Below are 21,356 nucleotides of genomic sequence, written 5' to 3' on the forward strand. Positions count from 1 at the left end.
CTCATCGCGGATATTTTTTAATTCTCACCTTTGTATTTTAATTTAGATTTCAAGATATTGTATATTTATACCTCCGCTTTCATAACATCATAAACTATAACAAAAATAGCCGCCGCGGCAGTTAACCAACAATTTATTATCTTTCTTTGTGTAATTTTGAAAGTTAGGAAATTTAAAACATAAAAATAACGAGCAGATTACGGATTGAACAGTGTTTATTTCAAAGAGTTGTAAGACAATATGTTAACCGAAAACCGCGGATTTCCACATCTTGAAAAAATCGTGAGAAAGATGTTCATGTGAACTTGACGATTGCATTCGAGTGTGGTAATGAATGATGGATATTATGGTGGTAAAATTACATTTCGTGACTTCTGGTTTTACTTGAGCATGGAAAAACTAGAACGATTTAAATTAGCCTTAATGAGCATAAAATACCGTGCATTATCTTGACACTGATATTTACTTACTGCGAAGTAACATTACGTGCAGTTCTGAAAATATATAATTATTGACATCGTAGGGGAAACGAGAGCGAGTTGGCATAAAGGACATTACAAATTCCTTTCACATTCGTGAAAGTCGTTTATTTAAATCTTCGTGACTATTCGTCTTCCTCCAAATCTTCATATCGTGCAAACATGCATAAAGAGTTTGACCTTTATTAGCAAAGTGCCTCGTAACCCAATTTGAACTTGATATAACTGACCTACAACGTGGGGGGCGCGGTCCAGACCGGATATTGACTGAATACTTCCGTTACAAAACATCTTGTTTTCGTGATTACACACCTTTATCGATGAGCTTACAAATTGCCTTTATAAATATACAGGTGTTTGTGATCGTGCGTATTACATGAGTAATTTTCATAACAGAAAATATTATTTTCAAGGTCGGTGTCGTTGTTACACCTGTTTTGACGGAAATGTGACTTTCAATGAGAATTTTATTTGGTTACGTGGTCTGGCATTTATGATTGGATTTTGTTACATTGTCTCAGTGGTTTTTACGGGCTTCTCCTTGCTCTTGAGAGGAAAAATAGGCGGATCCTCCTGCTGTTACTGAGCAATAAAGAGAACAGAAAAACTCACTCCATTTTGTGGGAATGTTGCGGAGTAAAAAGATGACAAATCTGGGGTTTATGGGTGCTTTTTAGGAGAGCTTTAGGTTTTGCGAGCTGGGTCAAGGATCGCAACGAAAAACAGAGCTTCTGTGTCACTTATCAAATTGATAGTTGCCTTTAAGTCTCGAAGTAAAACGGATTTGATAAAGTGGAGACAACCTTGAGACGAGTTTTCATTGTAGCTGATAGGCTCATCTGTCTGTGATAAAAAAACAGAGCTCCCGCAAAACCGAATTACAAGGGTCCAATCTTTTATTAAATTACCCAAAATAAATGGAACGAACGAGACAAAGAAAAAACACTCGGGGCGAATAATGGGGCGCCAATAACAGAATTAGAAACCATAAAAGTGTCACAAGTCTCCTTTATGTTTTTAATTGAAGTTTCCATTTAAGTACAGCCTTAAAACGGATGTCAGCGTACTCTTCAAAGCTCCGCCATTAAACACCGTCTGAAAAAACACTGGCACCAATTAATTAATAACAAATAAATTTCAGAAGATGAAAACTTAATAGCTCATATTAAAAAAGCACTCTGGCAATTACGCCTCTCCCGTATCAACGTGTTTGGAATATAAATTGATAATTATAACAAACAAAAAATCCATTAGTACCTAATTTTTAATGAACGCCAACAGTTCAAGCGTAATAAATTCAACTTGATTGATCAGAAATCGGGACTGAGTTAATTTCGTCGAAGAGTGTTTAGCTCTCGACTTCCTTGTCGCTGCATCTGGTTTCTTAAAGGGGTTGGGGCGCCACCTCGTTCTCAGCTCGTATCGGGCATCTGCATGGGTGTTCTCGTGTTCATCAAAAAGAACATGTGTAGGAGCTTTACATACGTGTGCCGCATTGCTTCCCTTTCTCGTGGCCGTTAGCACGTGTTTTCTTCCTCTTTCGTCGCACACCTTGCAATGTCAACGGCACCGAAAGCTGGGACAGGGCCTGGGGGCGGCAGCGGTGGATGAATATCCATCATGTCGCTTATAACTGTGTGTATAAACGAATTGTAGCAGAAATGAGATACGGGTATAATGGAGCGAGTATGAAACTGGGAGAGGGCAGGGCCGGAGCCACGGAATTTAACGTTCTTCTTGAGTGCAGTATCGTATTATGGACTTTTTTATTTTTCTGGTATTGAAAGTGGCAGGCCTGCCTGTTACCTAAAAGCGTTTTTCCTCTTCTCCACAATTTAGCTTGAATTTTTGTAAAGAAAATCAATAAATTGCTGTAAAAATAGCTCTTTCTTAAATTCGTGCGCCGCCCCTCAAAACGTCTTAATTAGGGCACGCCAGCCTCCAGCAGCTCGAAGAAGAACGTAATCCGTGTCTCATGTCAGTGATGTGATAATAATGATTAGAGCGTAATCCAAGAAATCCAGAACGCCTCCTAAATCGGATTAAGTTTACATTACTCTAATTCACTATTAATCATTTCTGCCGCCGCAAATTTGTGACTGTATCTTTTCGCACGCCGTCCCCATTGCCGCCACCAGTTGCATCCGACCTGCGCAAATACCTTCTCATCCGATGGTCAGTTCTTGTTAGCTATCAGCTTGAAACGGTGTGAAATTTAGGCACACCCAGAACCTTCTCCGAACTCTCCCCCTGAACCGGTCCTGCAATTAGCGTTGTCTTGGCACCAAGCGTTTGATCGTTGCCGTTCCAGCGTTGCAAAGGCTAAGAACAGCAACTGGAGTCAGTGACTCGACGGCATCTGCGAGACTTCGGCGCGGTTTCCGCCACATCCCGCGTCCAAGAGCGTCGGGACGCTCAGTGGCGGCGTCGATAGAGTGTGAAACGGGCGTCATTTCCGGTTCACTTTTGTTTACGGGAATGTTGGCGTGAGAATTGAGTGCTGTGTTTCCGGCTCCTTCCGGCGCAAGACTTTGATGGATATTGTGTACATTTTCTGGTAAACTTTTAGTTTATTAGGATAATTTAGGTAGTTAAGTTAACGTGTAAACAGCGACGTTTGTGGGGCTCACTTCATCTAAATTGAGCCCTCCGGTGTGGTAATTATCAATTACCGACAGAAAAAGTCCCTGAAGAGGAATTATGGGACTTTGCAACATGTAATGAAGGGAAGGTCATTCGTGTTGATGGATTTCACGCAATAAGATAAGATATGACATCAGGACTAAATTATATCAATACCACAATTTACTTCGATTCTATTAGAGCTGTACGTGCTAAATGACACTTGCTTTATTCGCTCCTGACACTCATGAATTTTATTAATTTGAGTCCCCCGATTAAATTAAGCCAGCTATTGTTGGATCGTGTTTTTGTTTTCGAATTTGAATGAACATCTGCTTGTAGGCAACGAACAATTTTTTGGTAATTTTTAATGGGTGGTTGCTTGCTTTGAATGGGCTTCGATGACTTACTGATTAAACAATGGCAAGATTAAAATTTAAATCCTTACAAATCGATTGTGTTATTATTTTTAGAGGCATGTAAAAAAATTGGAGTGCGATGATTTATAAGAGATTTAAAAAAATTCAATTGTGTCTTTTATCAATTAATCGTAATTCCACATTCTTGAGTGCAATTTTGGTTGTATCGTTTGCCTAGGAATGCGACGATAACAATTAAATCTATCGATTGTACAAAAATACGTTTTTTAAAAAGAAAAGCCCATAAATTTCGCTCGCCACTTTCTTTGGCGAGACACCAAAAATTCTCCAAATTCCAGTAGCTGTAAATTTTTATCATCTCTTTGGTATTTTCTCGGCAGTCTGATTCTTTGGAAATACAAATATTCAAACAATATTCCCCCTTTGACATCTAACCTCCCTTTTCACCGAACATACGAATCTCAGAGTCATAGGTCAAGTCTAGTATTTTGCATAATTTGAGGGCAGACTTCTCGAGTTTACATTCCATCGATCTTCAGAAAATTCCTGTAAATAACCCGTCCCCGGAAACTTTCAAGGATACCACATAATTGTCTTAAATATCAGTCCCTGAGGCTATAACTGCTCGGTATTGTTCCCCAAAGGAACGGCACAAAATCCATATAATTTAGCCATGCATTAAATTAAAAAGAGTAATTGAATTGATGATGGTTTCTCTACAGGTGTGTTTAATCTCTTATTTAAACTGGCATTTCAGTAGAAATAGTTGCAACATCGAATTATTCATCGGTCATAAATTCAATGTCACTTGGGAATACCGCCAATTTGTTTCCATATTTACATAATGCTTATGAAAGTCGCTGTGGCTACACGAAATTTGATCAATATCTGGGGCTGAGATCATGTGAAATCATTTCTTCAGATTCAATATTTAACGTGGATAAACTCTGCCGACGTGTGTTGAATGAGGCCGAGGAATCAATTTTTTAGTGTCGAAACCAACCTTGAAGGTACGACACCTACAATTTCAGGAAAGACCCCACTTGAGAGGTTAACAACTCTTAAATATTCCAAATAAACGAATCCTGCTATATCATCTTTAACGATGCGTTGTGAAAGGTCCTAAAAAGCAAAGGACTGTGTTAATGTAAAGTGACATCTCTTGTATACTCATTTTATTTAATCAAGCGGAATATCTTCAACTTTTTTGCCACACCACGCAAAGCAATTTATAATTCGCGAGACGTTCAATTAGGGGCAATTGAAGAGTCCTAGCACGTGTTCCAAGACTAGAATTACAATTAAACGATTTACGTATTTTAAATAGGTGACAAGTGTAGCGAATTTGACTTCGTGATGGTGCTGAAGAACGAAACGTTTACGATTCAATAAAACTGATTTTTACTAGCTTGATATTTAAATGTCGGAAGTAGTCGATTTGTGGGATCTGGCACCCTCCGAAGCGAAATTATCGCAGTTTAATGGCTGTAAATGCCGCTATCTTCAAATCTAAGCACTGGCTTTGAATCGTACATAATCGCCCCATTTTCAACGCCGCCAGATGATGTAGAAACTCTGCGAATTAGCGCTCTAAAGTCAACAGAATTGCCGCCCCCGCTGATTGATTTTCGTGAATTTGTCCCGCTGTGAGCTTTTTTAAAGCAAGTCTATAAATATATGGAGGGGGGTTGTGATTTTAAACAGTGAACTGCATTCCAGAAGGAGAGTGTAAACACTTAAAACGCGAAGGAAGTTTCTAAGTGTTTAAAAGGCTAAAAGGGTTCACATTCTTTAGCTTCCACTCCTTGATTTCTTCCTTGCGATTGGACTGGTTTAATTTACGAGTGCCAGGTAGTTGTTGGATGGAAGTATGTAATTCTGCGGTTTGTTGGAGCAAAGCTGTGAGTAATTGAAATTTATAAGGAGAAATTGCCTGTAAATTAGATTGGAGCTTCTGGCAAATAAATTCGATGTAAACAGGAGGAAGAGTTTTTGTAATAGGATACTCTTTCATCTTGCAATTTTAATAGCCCATGATCGTATGGTATTTTTAGGTGTTTAAACATACCAAAGTCTTGAAGTTTGGGATATTTTTACTGGTTGAGTAAATGAAATTGTAGCCATTTATCATTTTAAAATAGAGTAAAATCAACAGACGTACAATTTTTAAATATCACAGAATGTGCTCTGATTTCTAAACTAAATTGTTATGTCACAATTAACTAAAATATTTTGTACGTTTAATTTAAACAATTCTTAAAAGCTCTGACAGTCCCAGAACATCTAAATTTTAGATTTTTTTATTTTCACGATGAACTGGAAGCTTTAAGCAGATTTTTTTTTGAGTACACTGCTTTTTTCAGTTTTGCGTAACAACTTGCATGAAACTTTATATTACATTATTACAAAGGTAAATAAAGTCGTAAATAAAGTCGCTTCTCAACGAACTATAGAGCTTGCTGGGAGAGTTAGGTTTTGCTAAGATATTTAAGAAAAATTAATAAAAATTTCGAAAATCTAAGAGGTTTAGAAACTTTTTGATACTTTTTTGTATCGAACTTTTAAATTGGTACTTCAATTTTTTAATGTTATACGTCAAAATAAAGCTTGAAATATTTGCTTTTTAACGCAGTGTTAAACATGTTATTATCTCTCGTCATTTAGACGTTACCTGACAAAGACTATGTAGCAATTTTTAGAAAAAATGCATGCTTTGTTATTTTTCGAAAATTTTGTAGAAATTTAGTTTTAGTATCAATCTAGATATTATTTTTGCCCCAGATATTTTTTTTGTAAAATTGTTGATACTTTCATTGGTAATTCAAGTAAAGATGCAAAAACAAAATTCATTCCTATTCGAAGTCAGGAGACTTTTCCACGTTTTCAGTAGAATTTTTTTTCAAAATTTGTTGACATTTATCGATTTACAAGGAGCAATTTTAGATATCAGCAGGATTTGAATGTGATGCCGCAGGAATTGCAGGAGTTTAAAAAATCAGCATTGTGTAACTCGCTCTTCTGAAGGACTAATCACAAAGCCGCAATTTAAATTTAGCGCTTATAAAAAAATTCTACACGAAAAATAGCCCTTAGTGTTATGTTTCAATTTTTTTCATGCATCGCCTTTATGGTTTTCGTGACAAAATCCGGATCAAGGCAAAGCACGCTAATTAAAGTTGAGACATTCTTTTATGTGCTAATTCGCAAGAATGCCAACCTCCGCCTATAAAGTTCCGGACTCTAAAACCGGATTACTCCGGACAATGCAGAAACAGCGGAACCAATTTGTTTCATATGACAGTCCCATGTCAAATCACAATTACACAATTTTCCATGGCTCGCACCTATACTTGGAATAAATCATAAAAATGCCCATAAACTTCGCGATTACTTATGCATGCAAAGCGGCGATTGCAAAATCCCAAAAACAGCGATGACGTAAACTCGTATTTACCATTCTAAACAACACTGAGCAGTGGTCAAACCTCCAATAAATCACACCAGTGTTTCGAAAAATGCATCGACGTAATTTGGCAGAGTGTGAACGCTCCATTAATCTATTTATAATGATTTTTGTTTAGAAATTCGCAATGATGTTCTTGCGGTGCATTGAGCTGAGCCTTGGGGGTTTATGGCGTGGCAGTAATGGATGCGGTAGGGCAATATAAAAATATTCTCATGCATGTGTGGGTTCATAAATTATCGTCGAGGATATTGCTCGCAAATCGAAGGATATCGTGTTACTCGCAGCATGTTGAGGAGCACTGCTCACATGTCCGCGACGTCAAGAGCTCGAAAAATTCGCTACCAATTAGTGTTAGTGTTGGCATTAAGCTCGCGGTATTAACATCGCTCGAGATCGCAAAAAACCAACCCTAATCCGCGTTTAACCCAACTACCATTATTTTATCGTGTAAAATAGTGTCTAGTTTCTCAACATGACGGCATATTTTGACAGAAGAGATTTGTTCTACACGAATTGGACGGGGGTGAGTAAACATTGGGGTTAAGTGTTATTTCCACCCAGAAGTGTTAATTACAACAGACGAGGCCTAGTGCCAGACATGAAAATATTTTTGGAATAGTCGTAAATGCGCTCATTCACAATTACCGCTCCCTTAAATTTTAGATAACAGTACCCGCCTATTTAATCACCATTCAATTAAAATCAAATGTAATTTTTATCGCTTATAATACAATGGCAGTGAAATAATTGCAATCATGCTGTGATTTAATACGACAACCGTCGATGAGTAATGTGAATTATTTAAATTTACAGAGTTAGCTTTTTAAAACGGATTATTTACTGTCAGCGGGATGGTACCACCACAGTGATTTTTCTTTGATTGCCGACGTCGAATCAGCGGTTTACACGCCGTTTTTGCTTATTGTTTCAAATTTGCTGTGATTTAGATGGCGAGGAATTTTTTTCTGTCCTGCCGGGAAATGTGAGAAGATACATGGGTCACATTTAAATGATTGAGAAAGAGACTCCGCGTCAAGTTGCAGCGGTTTTTCCAATCCTATCTTCACTGTTTAGGATTGCGGCCAAATTTTCTCTGCAGCGGGTGATAATTTTCACAGCTTCGTTTCCAATTTGTTTTTGATCAATAAAGTGTGTCTCTGACACTAATAACAAATTTAATAAAACCATCAAAAATTCATCTGCCACATCATAACTCAACGCCGGTTTTAATTGACACGAAAATTATATTTTCACCACTCAGAAATGAATGCGGCTTTATATTCCCACTGCCATCAATTTGATGAAAATATCCCGGCACATTAAGACAAAGTTAACAGGTTTGGAGGATTCCTAATCGTCCCGATTGTCTAAAAACTCATTTTCGTGGAATAATCAACAACATTCTTCGCAGTCTTCACGCAGGTAATAATTATAACCAGCTTTCATAAATATATTCTGCTAATAACCACAATTAAGACTTCCTCGAATTCCCAACGTGTCAAAACCCGTCACGAAATTAAAATAAAAACCACCTTTCTACCCCGAAAGTAATTTGAATACATTTGCAGTTTCCTCTGATCACAAATTCATAGCTTTTTCATGAAAGCGCGGGATGCTGTGTTTTCACGTCGTCATAGTGACGAATTGACCAAAGTGAAGACAAAACCAAGTCGTCATCCCTCGCTAAGAGTCACCCCTTGAAAAAATTGGGGGGCGAAACTAGCCGAACGGTTGCGGAAGATCCGGGAACACGAGATTGGGGAGATTCTAGGAGAGGGGGTGACTCTGGGATGCAGACAGCGGGCGTGTCTCGCACCGCAATACCGGAGTTTTAACCGGAGTTTAATTAGTGAACAATAATTACATGTTTAGTGACTTAAAGTGATGGACTGTGATGATCTTGTGATATAATCGATTTAGGTTTTTTTGTTGATTTTTAATATGTCGGTTAAGAAGTCCAAGTTAGAGACGCCAGTTAGTTGCTGCTGTCAGTGCAGGAAAAACTCGGATGCTGGCTTGGAACAAGTTACTGCGAAATTACTCTACCGTATCGCATTTACAATTTGGCACGTGGCTTTTCATATTGAGAACGAACAGGTTGGTTGGATTGCATTGATTCCCGCCAATGCGGACGTTGATTGTGTTGTTGTTTCACAGAAAAAAATACTTCCAATAACACTGAGGCCTGATCTCGGTGCTTTCAATGGCAAATACAAATTTCAAATCTGTGACTCTAAATTTTTGAAAGTTTAATTTTTACGTTGGTACAAAAGTTTCCCACCTGAACTATGGACAAAAGAATTAAAAAAAATAAAACTACATTTTTTGCTATCATTTTTCTCGCTCTTGTTGCTAAGAATCCTACATATCCCGAATTTGAAAATCTATTTTTTTCTATTTTCAATTTCTTTCCGTGAACTTTTATTCCGGGTTTTTGATGCTCGAAATTTCCGCCACAGAAAGATGGAGTTTTTGCCATTGTTTTTCTTGCACTTGTGTTTAAGTCTTACCTATTCCCAAATCAAGTTGATTCTTTTAGCAATAAGACAAATGTGTAGAATTTTTAATATATTCTTTTTGGCGAAGCAAACTTAGAATTCTCATTTTGGAGGTGAAGATAAGAATTTGAAAAAAAAATTTTGAAGATAGAAACAAAAGATTACCAAATTACCACTCGACAGACCTGGACAATTTTACAAAGAATAAAAAATGTAAAAATGTAGAAATGTATTAATTCAACTATCAAATCTGAAGACGTGATTGTCTGGCATGCTTATTAACTGTGCCAGTTTGCCTAAGTTTAAAACAAAAGAACCCAATCTCAGAAATTTTCCTTTGTAACTGTAACAAAAATAAAAAAAAAATCCGAATTTTTCTGATGGTTTTAAGGTTACAGCAATTAAATTTGGAAGGCTTATTATGTTCAAAACGACAAATCACAAAGTTTTAGAACAATAAAACAGAATTAAAAAAACTTAAAAACAATATTTTATTTTGCCATAAACTCTAATAATTATGTTAATGGTCAAATTATGGAATTTGGAGGAGTCAACGTTTGACTTGCTTTTCAACTCTAATGGTAAAATCTTAGACAAATAAAGAAACATTTTAGGAGAGTTTTAACCATATATTGAAATTTGCACACGTTAGCTAATTCGGCTAAATTATACATTTTAGAGCAAGCGATAAAAATTTTATAGTTATCTTCTTTTCTTCCAAACTGGTAGTTTCAACCCTAAAAGAAAGAAGTCATTACTGCTTTGGAAGCAGTTATTAACTCTGCCAAATTACAAAAGTTGGACCAAGAAGAACATCTTTTCTTTAAAAAAAGCGTAAAAACAAACAATTGTTCTTGGAATAAAGTGTGATCTTTCCACCGAAAAAAGGATAGAAAGTGCGAGTATAACTCAAAGCTTTGCCCAAACAAAGTTACAAAGTTTACGGAAGTTTCTGCCAACAATTTAAAAGTCGATTTTTGGTTGGCACACATTTGAGACATCGGGACAAACACGTCCCGTCAAAGAAAAAATAATATTTTAAATTTGTTGTCGCTAGTCGTGTCCATTTCCGTTGACAACTTCTATTTGTAATAAACTCGCAAATGGTCCTTTGTTCCAGAATTTTTCCCTACAGGAACTAGCGCATAACCCAACTAATAACTTGGTACCCTCTATTTCTGCTTGTCTATTCACAGTCATTTTATTTGATTAACGTTGACATTATTGCCACAAACTAAAATAGAACGGAGCTTGAGGGTAACACGTTCCTACATCGCAAGCAATTACCTGAAGTTGTCTTTCACAATTCCGGAACGTTATCAGTGCTGTTTTGCAAATGGGGGAACCATTCCTTAGAGATATCAGTTGTAACATCAGAATTAAAAAAAAAACATGACTGAAGTCTCTAGTTTAGACGAGTGTTGATTAAAATAAACATGAAGACCTATTTTTGGACCAATTATGAAGCTAAATTCAAGTAATGATAGTCGTGGAGAGTAGCGGTTAATAAAACATGAACCTGGTCATTAACATTGGAAATAATGAGTACAGATTGCAGATCTGTGTTACTTATTTTATGTGTAAACTTGAAATGATGACCCTCGTATGATTTGGCTTCATATCTAGAAAGTTATTAAATTCCATCAAAATTCTAGAGGACTGTTTAATATAATTTGTAGCAGCTTTGGATGCTATTTTAAGAAAGGAGTCCTTCAAATTCTTTCAGTCTGGAATTAACATTGAAGTTCATCCAAAATTATAATTTGATCAGTCTGACGCAATGTTTTTCCAGCAATTATCGACCCCAAGTACTCACCTTGTACGTGTTTATTCTCGGCGCATTTTGAAGGTTTTTCGGAAAATTACACTAAAATCGTACTTTTTCTAAGGACTTCCAAGAAAAGCTCGATTGCATTAACTCACCGTTAGCTTTCGCAATCACGTTCTGCAACGCGATTATCTCAAGTGCGTGTATTAATTATTTTAATTTTCCGAAGATCAAAGAGTTATACAAGGAAAGAGCTTGCAAGCTGATGAAGTGTTAAATTATGGTTAACAGCAATAAGCTCGCACTTGACTTCTTTCGATTGCGTTTAATAGCATTGAACCTCCCGACAATCAATCAACTAATGAAAGAAAAATCCGTGGCGGCAACATTCTCAGTTTCAATCTAAGATTATTTGTGTATGTAAATCTACTGCTTTAAATATGCTAATGTAAATGAATAAATGCCGCTTTTAGAGCGCAGTCGGCATCAAAATGATCATCACGACAAATATTTATCAAGTTTCTAGCCAAGTAACAAAACAACCTTTACGAACTTCCCTTCTAAATCTTGTCTTTAGTGCTGGAAGCGTGGTAATTATCACTGGAAACGCAAACCGCGCTATCAATAAATCCGCGGCGCCGAACTTATCTTATGTACACGTTAAAGTAGAATTTTTACCATTTTCAGCTGGATATTAACTTTGGTTTTTGTTGCAGCACTCCCACGATGAACTGGCGAAAAACGGAATCGAAATGAATAAGGTAAGGCACAAATAAATTAGTCTCCTTTAAAGGATAAATTAGAGCTCTTCATTTGGTTACATAACCATTCTTGGCCGCCACCATCAATTTTGATTTATGGCTCAAAGTAGTAAAGTTTTTTTTCGTGGCGATTACAATTTCAAGGTTTGTTGCGGTTCAACTAAGCGACAGAAAAAAGTCAATTTAATTAACAGGGTACTTAATAGGAACAGATTCTTTGTAGTTCTGCTTAAAAGCTCCAGCAGGTGTGGCCGAATCGTCCTTCAACAATTTAGAAGAGAATTGTGTCCTGCGATTGTAATTAGTATAATTAAAAACTTAATTACTCTGACTTGCTCACCTCTGTATTTATAGTCAGTTTAATTATAGATTCTTCTGTCACGAGATAAACTGAAATTTATTGTTTTTTGAAATCTCGGAAAACGTTAATTATCTCCGTTTTTTATCCGGCTTATTAGCAACGTTCGGATTAGGCGCATCAGCAATTAACTTTTTCTATTTTGCGACCGACTGTAATAATTTGTTACACTTCCTGCCTTTTGCATGTGAAATTAATTTTCCCCGTAATTTCCACCATAATAATATGTATACAAACGATTGTTATTCAAATTGTGTAATAAAAATTAAATTAACTAAAATTTATCTGCAGGATTCCGAGAATACTATTTTCGGCAATTTATTAATTTATTCAAAGTATCCATGTCGGGCTAAATGTGAATTCCAGTCTTGTTCCAAATTGGGTATAAATTTCAAAACAAGTGACAACATGGCTAAATATATCAAAGGAATCTGCATAGAAATAAAAGTCGCGACCTTTACCGGTGTTTGGGTGTGCAATTTTATTTAAATTTGGACTAATTTTAAGTGAAAATATGTCTAAATGATAGATGGATCGATAAGAGCGTTTAAAATAGTAAATTAAATAGGAGAGTGGTTTTCTTTATCGGAAACTATTTGTTTAACTGAAGTGGTAATAAATAAAATAATTGAAAAATATAGTCATTTCACACCGTAAAAATAGAGGCAATGTTAATGAGCCGATTGTGTTTAAAAATGGGAATTTTAGTTTACTAAATTATTAATAACTGTCTGTAAAGACAAAATTACTGAATTTTTTCAAAATTATTCATGAGCTGGAATTAGAGTCTGTTGGTACTGCAAAACCTCTTGAAGCTTTCAAGTTTTGGCATCCTTATTAATCCTTCATTCATTTTTTAACTAGAAAAACTTTTATACAAGAAGGAGATAAAGCCGCTTTGATGTATTAACTTTTCTGCACCTGAATTATTCAGAGTGACCTATTTTAACTCTTAGAAAGGCCTGCATACAAAGTTTCCGCAAACTCATGCTTGAACTACTTTTTACAAAATGAATTCAGTGCGGAACTATTACTTTATATTTTGTTGAAAATTTCACTGTGACAGTAATTTATTTCAGTTTGAAAAATCTCCAACTTTGAGGCAATACATCAAAAACTTTCTTCGGTTTTTAGTTTTACGACTATTTTAACAGGAATTCTTTGATATGTAAATGCTCCAGATTCCATTATTTAATCATTTAATGGATATCCTTTTATGGTAAAATGTAACAGGACATCAATCCGCGCAATCAGTTTCTAATTTTTTATCCTTATTTTGTCAATTTATCTAGATCAGCATTAAATCTGCGTCATCTTTTTTTATATAAATCGCAAACATTCCGCGATTCAAACCAAATATTTTTATCGCTCTGTTGAAACGTCCTTGTTTATTTTTATTCATAATTGTTTATTCCAATCTTTATCAAATCCATTACGTGTTTAAAAAAAGCGCAAGCAAACGCTGAGATTATCCATGACATCAACTCTCTGCAGCGATCAATGCATTTGCATCTGCTGAAAGCCTCAAACAAAAACGTGCGAAAAGGCACTTCATTACTTAAACCACGACGAAAAAAATTCAATCGATCCACTTTCCGCAGATGCTGACTTCAACATCTTACAATGGTGAAGCTCTTACAAGTCAGCCGAGATCATCCAGAGGGAGCTCTTCCAGTAGCGGCATGGATTTAAGTTATGTGACGGAAAGGATTATCTCAGTGTGGTTCCCGTCTTCCACAAATTCGCATTCGTACCGACAGGGACAAAGACAGGCGGCTCATATGTTGACGAGTAAACATGGAGATAATTATATGGTGAGTAGGAAACTAGATAAAGCTGAAAGGACAAGATTCGGAGTTTTGCTCTGAAGAATTTCTGCCTCTGCACCGGAGCGTGACACTGTCGCGGTCCAGCAGTTCTTTAAGATCGCATCTTTCGTGTCGTAATTATGATTATGCAACGCCCTCGTTGTGATGCTCGTAAATTTCTCGCGATCCCCTGTTCTTGTGCACTACAACAGGTTTATTCTTCATCGTCCATCTTACTAAGTGGTATTAATTTGATACTCGTGAAGATTACATCGGATTTATTCACCACAGATTTTCCCCCGTTTAAAGTTACGTTCCTGGCTCTTGTCTGGGAATTAAATTACAAACATTTACGTTTTACAGGTATTTAATCTCACCGAGCCTAAACGAGCACTACGGAACGAACATAAACACGTTAAAGAAGTCGGTTGGGCGCAAAACTTGGCACCGCCGTTGGAGAAGCTTTGCAGTGTATGCAAGGAAATTGACTCCTGGCTCTCCGGGGATCAGCACAGGATTGCGGTATTACACGCTAGGTAAATATCTTACGAGTGACCTCTTCACCTTCGCCAAAGACTGTTTATTTGAGAGGTATTGCGACACCTGCAAGTTCTTTAACACTGGTCCTGCTGTTCTCTTGTCAACGCGAGACGTTTAAAATTTTATGGTCAGAGCGTCATAATAAACGTGGTTTATGGTGAGAGCGCTTTGTTAATTTCGTTTTGTTTTAATTTTTCATGGAACATCCTAGGACGTGTAACTAGAAAATTTATGTGCGCGCTGTGAGTTTTTATGGTGTCAGAGCAGAAATAATTTGTTACACAACTACATTATTTCGGTGGAAATGTAACGCGGAGAAACTACCAATTCGAGAGAATGGTTCTTTTTTTCTGGTACTTCAGTCTCTCAAATATTAAACCAGAAGTGTTTACCAACGAGGAAGTTCGCAATTTTAATGTCATCTCACTGAAATGCAAATGCAGGGAATGAAACAGCGTTTCTTCGCTTTTGTTGGAGTTAAAAGGGGTCACTTTTAGGGCTGACCTTTCGCGATGCTTATATTGGCTCAACTGTTAAATTTTAAAGACATATTTATTGCGTTAATAAAGAAAACAATAAACTGGCGGCGTGATAAAGCATCTCATCAAAAGGATCAAAAGAACAAAAGGACGGTGCAATTTACATTTTTCTTGGCAAAATTTTTGTCACTAGGAGTGAAAAAAATCTTCAAAGCGTCAAAAAAATTAGCAACAATAAAAGAGAACTAGTTGTGATCTTTTAGTTTGCCATCTGTTCCTATTACATCTATTAAATTGTCATTCTCAGTATAATTTCTCTTACCTTAAGAAGCACTTTACTCCTTTTGGCGCGAGAAACAAACAAGCCAAAGTGAAAATAGGAAATTGCTACAAATTAGGAAATGAAGAAAGCTCCAACAATTACGAGAGTGACGACAAGTGACAATTTCAAACACACACATTTTCGTCAGAAAAAGAAATTCATCGACGCCGTCACAATTTTTTCCGCTAAATATTGACATTCTTCATAATCACCTTCCGTGTGATACAAGATCGTATTCCGCACTTAACATGAATTGAATATCTGATAAACAGCACGACTAGTTAAGCACCTCTCAAATAATCCAATTTCCTCCATTTTAACGCTTTTCCTTACACCAGGGGCAATAAAGACAAACTCGGAGTCATCGTAGCAGCTTACATGCACTATTCAAGCATTTGTGGAAGTGCTGAACAAGCTTTAGACCGATTTTCGATGCGAAGATTCTTGGACGACAATGTAGGACCTCTTGCTTTACCATCGAACAAAAGGTGTGTGTGAAGGACCATCCATGGTGATGAGTTTTTATCAATTATATTACAGATACGTCGACTATTTCGCTGGCTTGTTATCGCATAATATTAAAATCAATGCCGCTCCTTTGTATCTGACCCACGTCACGGTGTTGGGAGCTCCGTGCTTCCAGAGAGGCGGTTGCAGAGCCTTCTTGAAGCTTTACGAAGGACAGACTCCTGTCTACACATCAGGTAAGTCTAATTAAAATAAAAACAGATTGAGCTTTTGTGTGTATCGCTGAAATTGACACTGATAAAGCTCGTTGCAATTTTCCCATCAATCTCTGCTTTAATTGTTTAATCTCCGGGGACAGAATCAAATGTTAAACTCGTCGAACGTGTCTTCACAGTCCAACAACTTTGTCGACGATCCCGTCCCTGACAAGCGTTACATAACTTTAGATGTTTCATTTTTCATGTGCAATAAAACAAGTAGTTCATTCAACATCATTCGTTTAACTTTATTGTAGTAATAAAAGTCGGTGTAGCGTAACTAGTTTTATTTCCATCATTTTTATGAATAAAAGAAAAATTCAATTCTGGTTCCATATGTATGAATCCCAAACTGGAGCTTATTCATAACTCAATTACAAAGTTTGGTGATCTTGGGACGTAACTTCTTCAACAAATTTTAACTGGTTAATCCAACACCGAATTTTTAACTCCCGGAATTTCCCACATTTTAAACGAATTTTCTGTCGGTCATCCTATTTATTTTCGTGGGATCGAAAGTAATCCAACTTCAGAACTCGGCCGGAATTTGTTGCCGCAAGGTACAATATTTTAGAGCTTCTAACTTTCCCATGTTAATAAATCGCAAAGCTACCGTTTTGTAGTGTTTTCTTTTAAAACTTCGTTTCTCGAACTGGTTCTATTGATATTTAAAAGCTCATGACTTGCCGTTACGTTCCTCCAACTCATTTTTACGGCATTCGTGTGCAATGTTCGCATCAAAATGATCTAATGGAATTTAAATGGTATAATGTGTTGCCTACACAGCCAATGAACTTCCGATGTCATTGAAACCATTACCAATATTCTTGGAGAAAGAACAGAGGTGGACTGCTGAGAAATTTGGATGATAGAGATATGTAGGATAACAGATTGAGTGAGAGTTCATTTTGTAGAAAAAATGTTTTCTGAATTATTCATTATTTTGCCACTCTTGTATTGATTGGACTTTCTTCTTTTCCTAAGTTGTATTAATTTCTCATTGCCATTTGTGGCCTGTTTCTCCAACTAGATGTTGGAGAAACTGAAAGAAATGTGCTAAACTATCATCGTGTTACAATTCGATGCAACTTTCAAAATTCGCATTTTTGCTAATTCTATGGATATGCGGGAAAATTCTCGTCTTGGTGTCCAGATAGATAAAAATCTATCAGAAAATGGATGCATGGAATGAAAGTCCAGCTTTTAGCAAAAATTTGGAATTTTATTTAGAAACAGAAGATTTGGCGCATCCACCATTTTTTTCAACTACTGTAAAAACTATATTCTTCGTAATTCTGTAGATATTTTGACATTTGTTCGTCTCTGTATTTACATAGACTGTATCTACAAGACAATTCCACGGAAATGGAACTTCAGCAGTTATTTGAAATTTTATTAGGAAATGTTAGATTTCATCTTAATAATACGAAAATTTTTAAAATTTAAATATTTCCAAACTAAAATTTTGGGCCTTCCTTGCTGACATTTTAGAAAAATGTACGAAAATTATTTCGGCAAATCATTATTAAAGTATCAGACATCGACGCTTATCTATTTTGGTTTGTTTCGTTTTCATCTTCTTATCTCGTTTTGATATTTTCTCCAAACGGCACATTTCACGCCCCAAGAAATGGTAATCCTCTTTCCGCATCAGATTTCTCCGTCCCGATCTGACATCTAATATCCAAAAATGTATCCACATTTCTCCAGAATTTTATTTGTGTTCCAGGCGTCTACAACGTATCAAGTGGTGTAAGCCAGTTCACTGTGAACGTCGCAGGGGAGCGTCGCCGTGGCCTGCAGCTAAGGGGTGACATTCTGATAAAGTGCTATCACCGAGGAGACGTGGGAAGAGAAACGGTATTCGCATGCCAATTTCACACTTGTGCGGTAGCCGATTACACGCTCAGCTTTACGAGACAAGAACTCGATGTCGCTTGCAACGGTAATAGGAATACTAATCCAGACCCTTGGGGTAGTTACTAACTAAAAACTCTTTGTCCCCAGATCCACGTTTCCCAGCAGACGGCGCCGTCGAACTGCATTTTTCGCCGGGTCCAGAAGGCCGTCACCCCGCACCCGCCCCCACACCGGCAGTACCATTCACGTTAGCAGACGATCCCATCACCAGGGCGGACAGCCCATTCTTTGTGGAGGAGTACGACGAGGAAGGAGACTCAGACTCCGGTAATTAATTACATAGATTTAACATAAAATATAACACCGGTGGGCAAACTTCCAGAAAAATAAAAGAAAGTTGTTTCACAGTGTCATACATTGCGGTTGTTTAGAAAAGTCGGCTGCATTTCGAAGTTTTTTTATCAAGACGGATTTTTGTGGCGCCTTGCGCAAACTTCGCCGATTTATCGTCAGTTTGGTTCATCGTAAAAATACTTTCAATGTCGAGAGAGAGTATCAAGTTTAATCTCAGTTGCGAAAACATTGCACGCATGAGATTCAGTACAGCCGCTCGATTTAGCCGGTATAATTGTGCTCTTAGGAAATTGCATCGTACCTTGTTTTAAAATAGCAGCAAAACACAGTTCCTGCACTAATTGGTTTGTTGGTGTGTTGAGTAGAAAAAACTCTAAATTGCTCGCGTAGGAGAGAATTACCGTCGTTTTTTCCCCATCTTCTGTAATGGGCGTCCCCTTCCATTAATACAAATAACGTTGTTGTGCAGGACGCTCATTACACCATGATTATTAGTGCGATACAAATTGAATTTATGACTAGAAATGTGGAACAAATCGAATGTCTACGTCACGCTGTGCTTCACGCGTCGTTAACCATAATTTAAACTTTACAAAATGTATATTTTGCCATTCCGGATGTATCCAGACGAGAAAATAACCTCTGGACCAACCCGAACCTTATATCAGCGAAATGGTCTATGAAGCAAAGAACTAGTGCTCACGAAACGACACTTAGCTGAAATCACAAAGATCTATTTATACAATCCACACCTGGCTTTAGTCTGCCAAGTCTCTGACCAAGGTTTTTTCATCTTCTTGTTTGTATAAATCTCTGCAAACACACTCGACAAGCAAAAGTTTCGTACTTTTGCTAATACATACATCTCGTGGGAGGAATCCCGTTTCCGTTACGCACGACGTTCATTGGGAAAGAATGCGTTTCCAGATAATTGAACCATGGAAATCGTCATAAGTTTCCAGAGGTTGTTCAGCGGAATTGTAGTGTCTCTCCAGGAAGCTGAGCCGAAATAGGTTCATCAAGCGCCTTTTCCGCAATAAAGCTTTTAATCTCCGGTGGTAAAAAAAGACGAGTAATAACAGTCTCATTGAGAATTAAAAAGACTGACATTATTTCTGGTTTTATAGATAAAGGTCTGCCATCAAGGTTAAAAATAGGAGAATTATGCTGTGGCATAAAATTTATCGATCGCTGCAAATTACGTCATCCACGTAAATTTCGCTGTTATTCTGGTTTCTTCTATAATATTCGGCGGTTATGGGATTCCATAACCTGAGCGAGATGGTTCATAAAGTTGGGCTCGTCGATAAATTTTCCATGTTGATATATGAGTCCATTTCTATATTGGTCTGCGCCGCAAAGACATTTCTTGGTTCAAAAAAGACTTTTTTAGTTTGTTCAGAAAACTTCTTATTGACAGTGCTAGACGAACTAGACAAGAGGTGAAACTGCAATACGCAGTTTTTGCAAAGAATCTAAAGAAAATTCAAAAATGGTTTGTTTGAAACTTGGCTGATATACAAAAAATAATAAATTTGCTGCACCTAGACAAGGAAATAAAGCAAGCAAAGACTAGAAATAAAAGTAGTGGGAATTTATGGTTTTAGGTAAAAATATCTGTATCTTTTTTCTGTTCCATGCAAACGAGCAGCGTGCAAGGTAACATCCTCCCAATCCATCCAAAACGCCAATGAATTGATTCTTTTTTCCCCATTTGCATGCAAATTTAACCAATGACAAGTTACGCAAGCAATACGCTCTCGGGTTGGTCGTTTTGTACGTTTTTTGTTATAAAAACTAAGATAATGCCAGCCAATGCAGTGATCGGAATGTCTCAAGGTAGTGTCAATCATGAAGTATCAATTATCACGTCTCCATTTTCTTCAATTTCACACTATTAAACAATCTAAAAAAATATTAAAATGTAAATTTTAAGGATGAATTCGAGTTCTTTCAAAAATTCGTAGTTTCCTGAGATCCGTAAAAATGTAAAAAATACAAATTTCAGAAACCAAAGATAAAAATGTTAGATTTAAGGAACTAAAAGGACGCAAAAAAACAATCGATTTCATTTGTCTAAACTTGAAGGAGATATGTATTAAGAAAATTTGATCAATTCAAAACGCGGCAAAGAGAAAGAGCCCCGATGTTGCCCCCATTTTCTTTTATAAAATAAACTGCATAAAATTTTCTTCCTGTTTCTCTTAAAGTTTATCCACCTCTTGCGGCCGCTTGCTTTAGCTCTTCCACACGTCCTGTCGCCACAAATCTGTCATTTCCCCGTTAGTAAGCAGAACACAAAGCATATTTCCCAACACGTGGACGATGGCCTTCCATCACTTTTATTATCAACAAGTCTCCACTATAAAATTTTCGTATAGTTTCATCCGGCCTTTTTGAAATTGCCGGCAATCAACTAAATATAATTTGGCCTGCACCGGCCTCGCGTTATTTCTGTCCATTGGGGGGTACCTATTTTAGCGTTTGAAAATAAAATCAGAAGTCCGAGATCGAAGCGACGAGACGGAGTGCGTCGTATGTTCGGTTCGATCGGAAAATGTCTTGTTTTGATTTTGAGGTAAGAGCAATAAATGCTGTAACCATCGCATGTGAAAGAAAAGTTTGCTACTTTTCGGTGTAACCTTGATGTTGTTTGCTGATTAATTTTGCAATATTGTCTCGATGGCAATGAGTTTATCAGAACCGAATTGAGGCTTGCATTGGGAGAAGACAGTGAAGCGCCCTCAGTGATTGCTTCATTTAATTATAGACCAAGAGAGAGACAATTCGAGTCTGGTTTCGTGAACATCGCAAAAAAGATTCTTTAAAACGGTGGTCGTAAATCTTTGGGTATCAATTTAGTAAGTTGCGAGAGCGCACGACTGAAACCAATCATTACAACTAATTAAACATTTATTTATTTGTGCCAAACAAAT

General features: G+C 36.9%; 1 protein-coding gene across 11 annotated transcripts in view; it reads left to right on the forward strand.

The window, feature by feature from the left end:
- Positions 1-21,356, forward strand: part of by (focal adhesion protein tensin) — an 88,692-nt gene that overhangs the window by 58,082 nt on the left and 9,254 nt on the right. For 9 of the 11 annotated variants that reach the window (XM_088037710.1, XM_088037711.1, XM_088037712.1 and 6 more), the window contains 7 exons: positions 11,930-11,974; positions 13,934-14,146; positions 14,504-14,676; positions 15,820-15,969; positions 16,022-16,185; positions 17,936-18,151; positions 18,214-18,393. In XM_088037710.1, coding sequence (XP_087893836.1) covers positions 11,930-11,974; positions 13,934-14,146; positions 14,504-14,676; positions 15,820-15,969; positions 16,022-16,185; positions 17,936-18,151; positions 18,214-18,393 — 1,141 coding nt within the window. Of the gene's footprint in view, positions 1-7,318; positions 7,471-8,873; positions 9,045-11,929; positions 11,975-13,933; positions 14,147-14,503; positions 14,677-15,819; positions 15,970-16,021; positions 16,186-17,935; positions 18,152-18,213; positions 18,394-21,356 lie in introns of those variants that run through there. The other 2 variants (XM_088037719.1, XM_088037717.1) reach the window with 2 other exon arrangements.

This window comes from Gnatocerus cornutus, chromosome 5 (assembly GCF_029298725.1).
Source record: "Gnatocerus cornutus isolate USDA-ARS CGAHR chromosome 5, icGnaCorn1.1, whole genome shotgun sequence".
In the NCBI taxonomy this organism is placed as follows: domain Eukaryota; kingdom Metazoa; phylum Arthropoda; class Insecta; order Coleoptera; family Tenebrionidae; genus Gnatocerus; species Gnatocerus cornutus.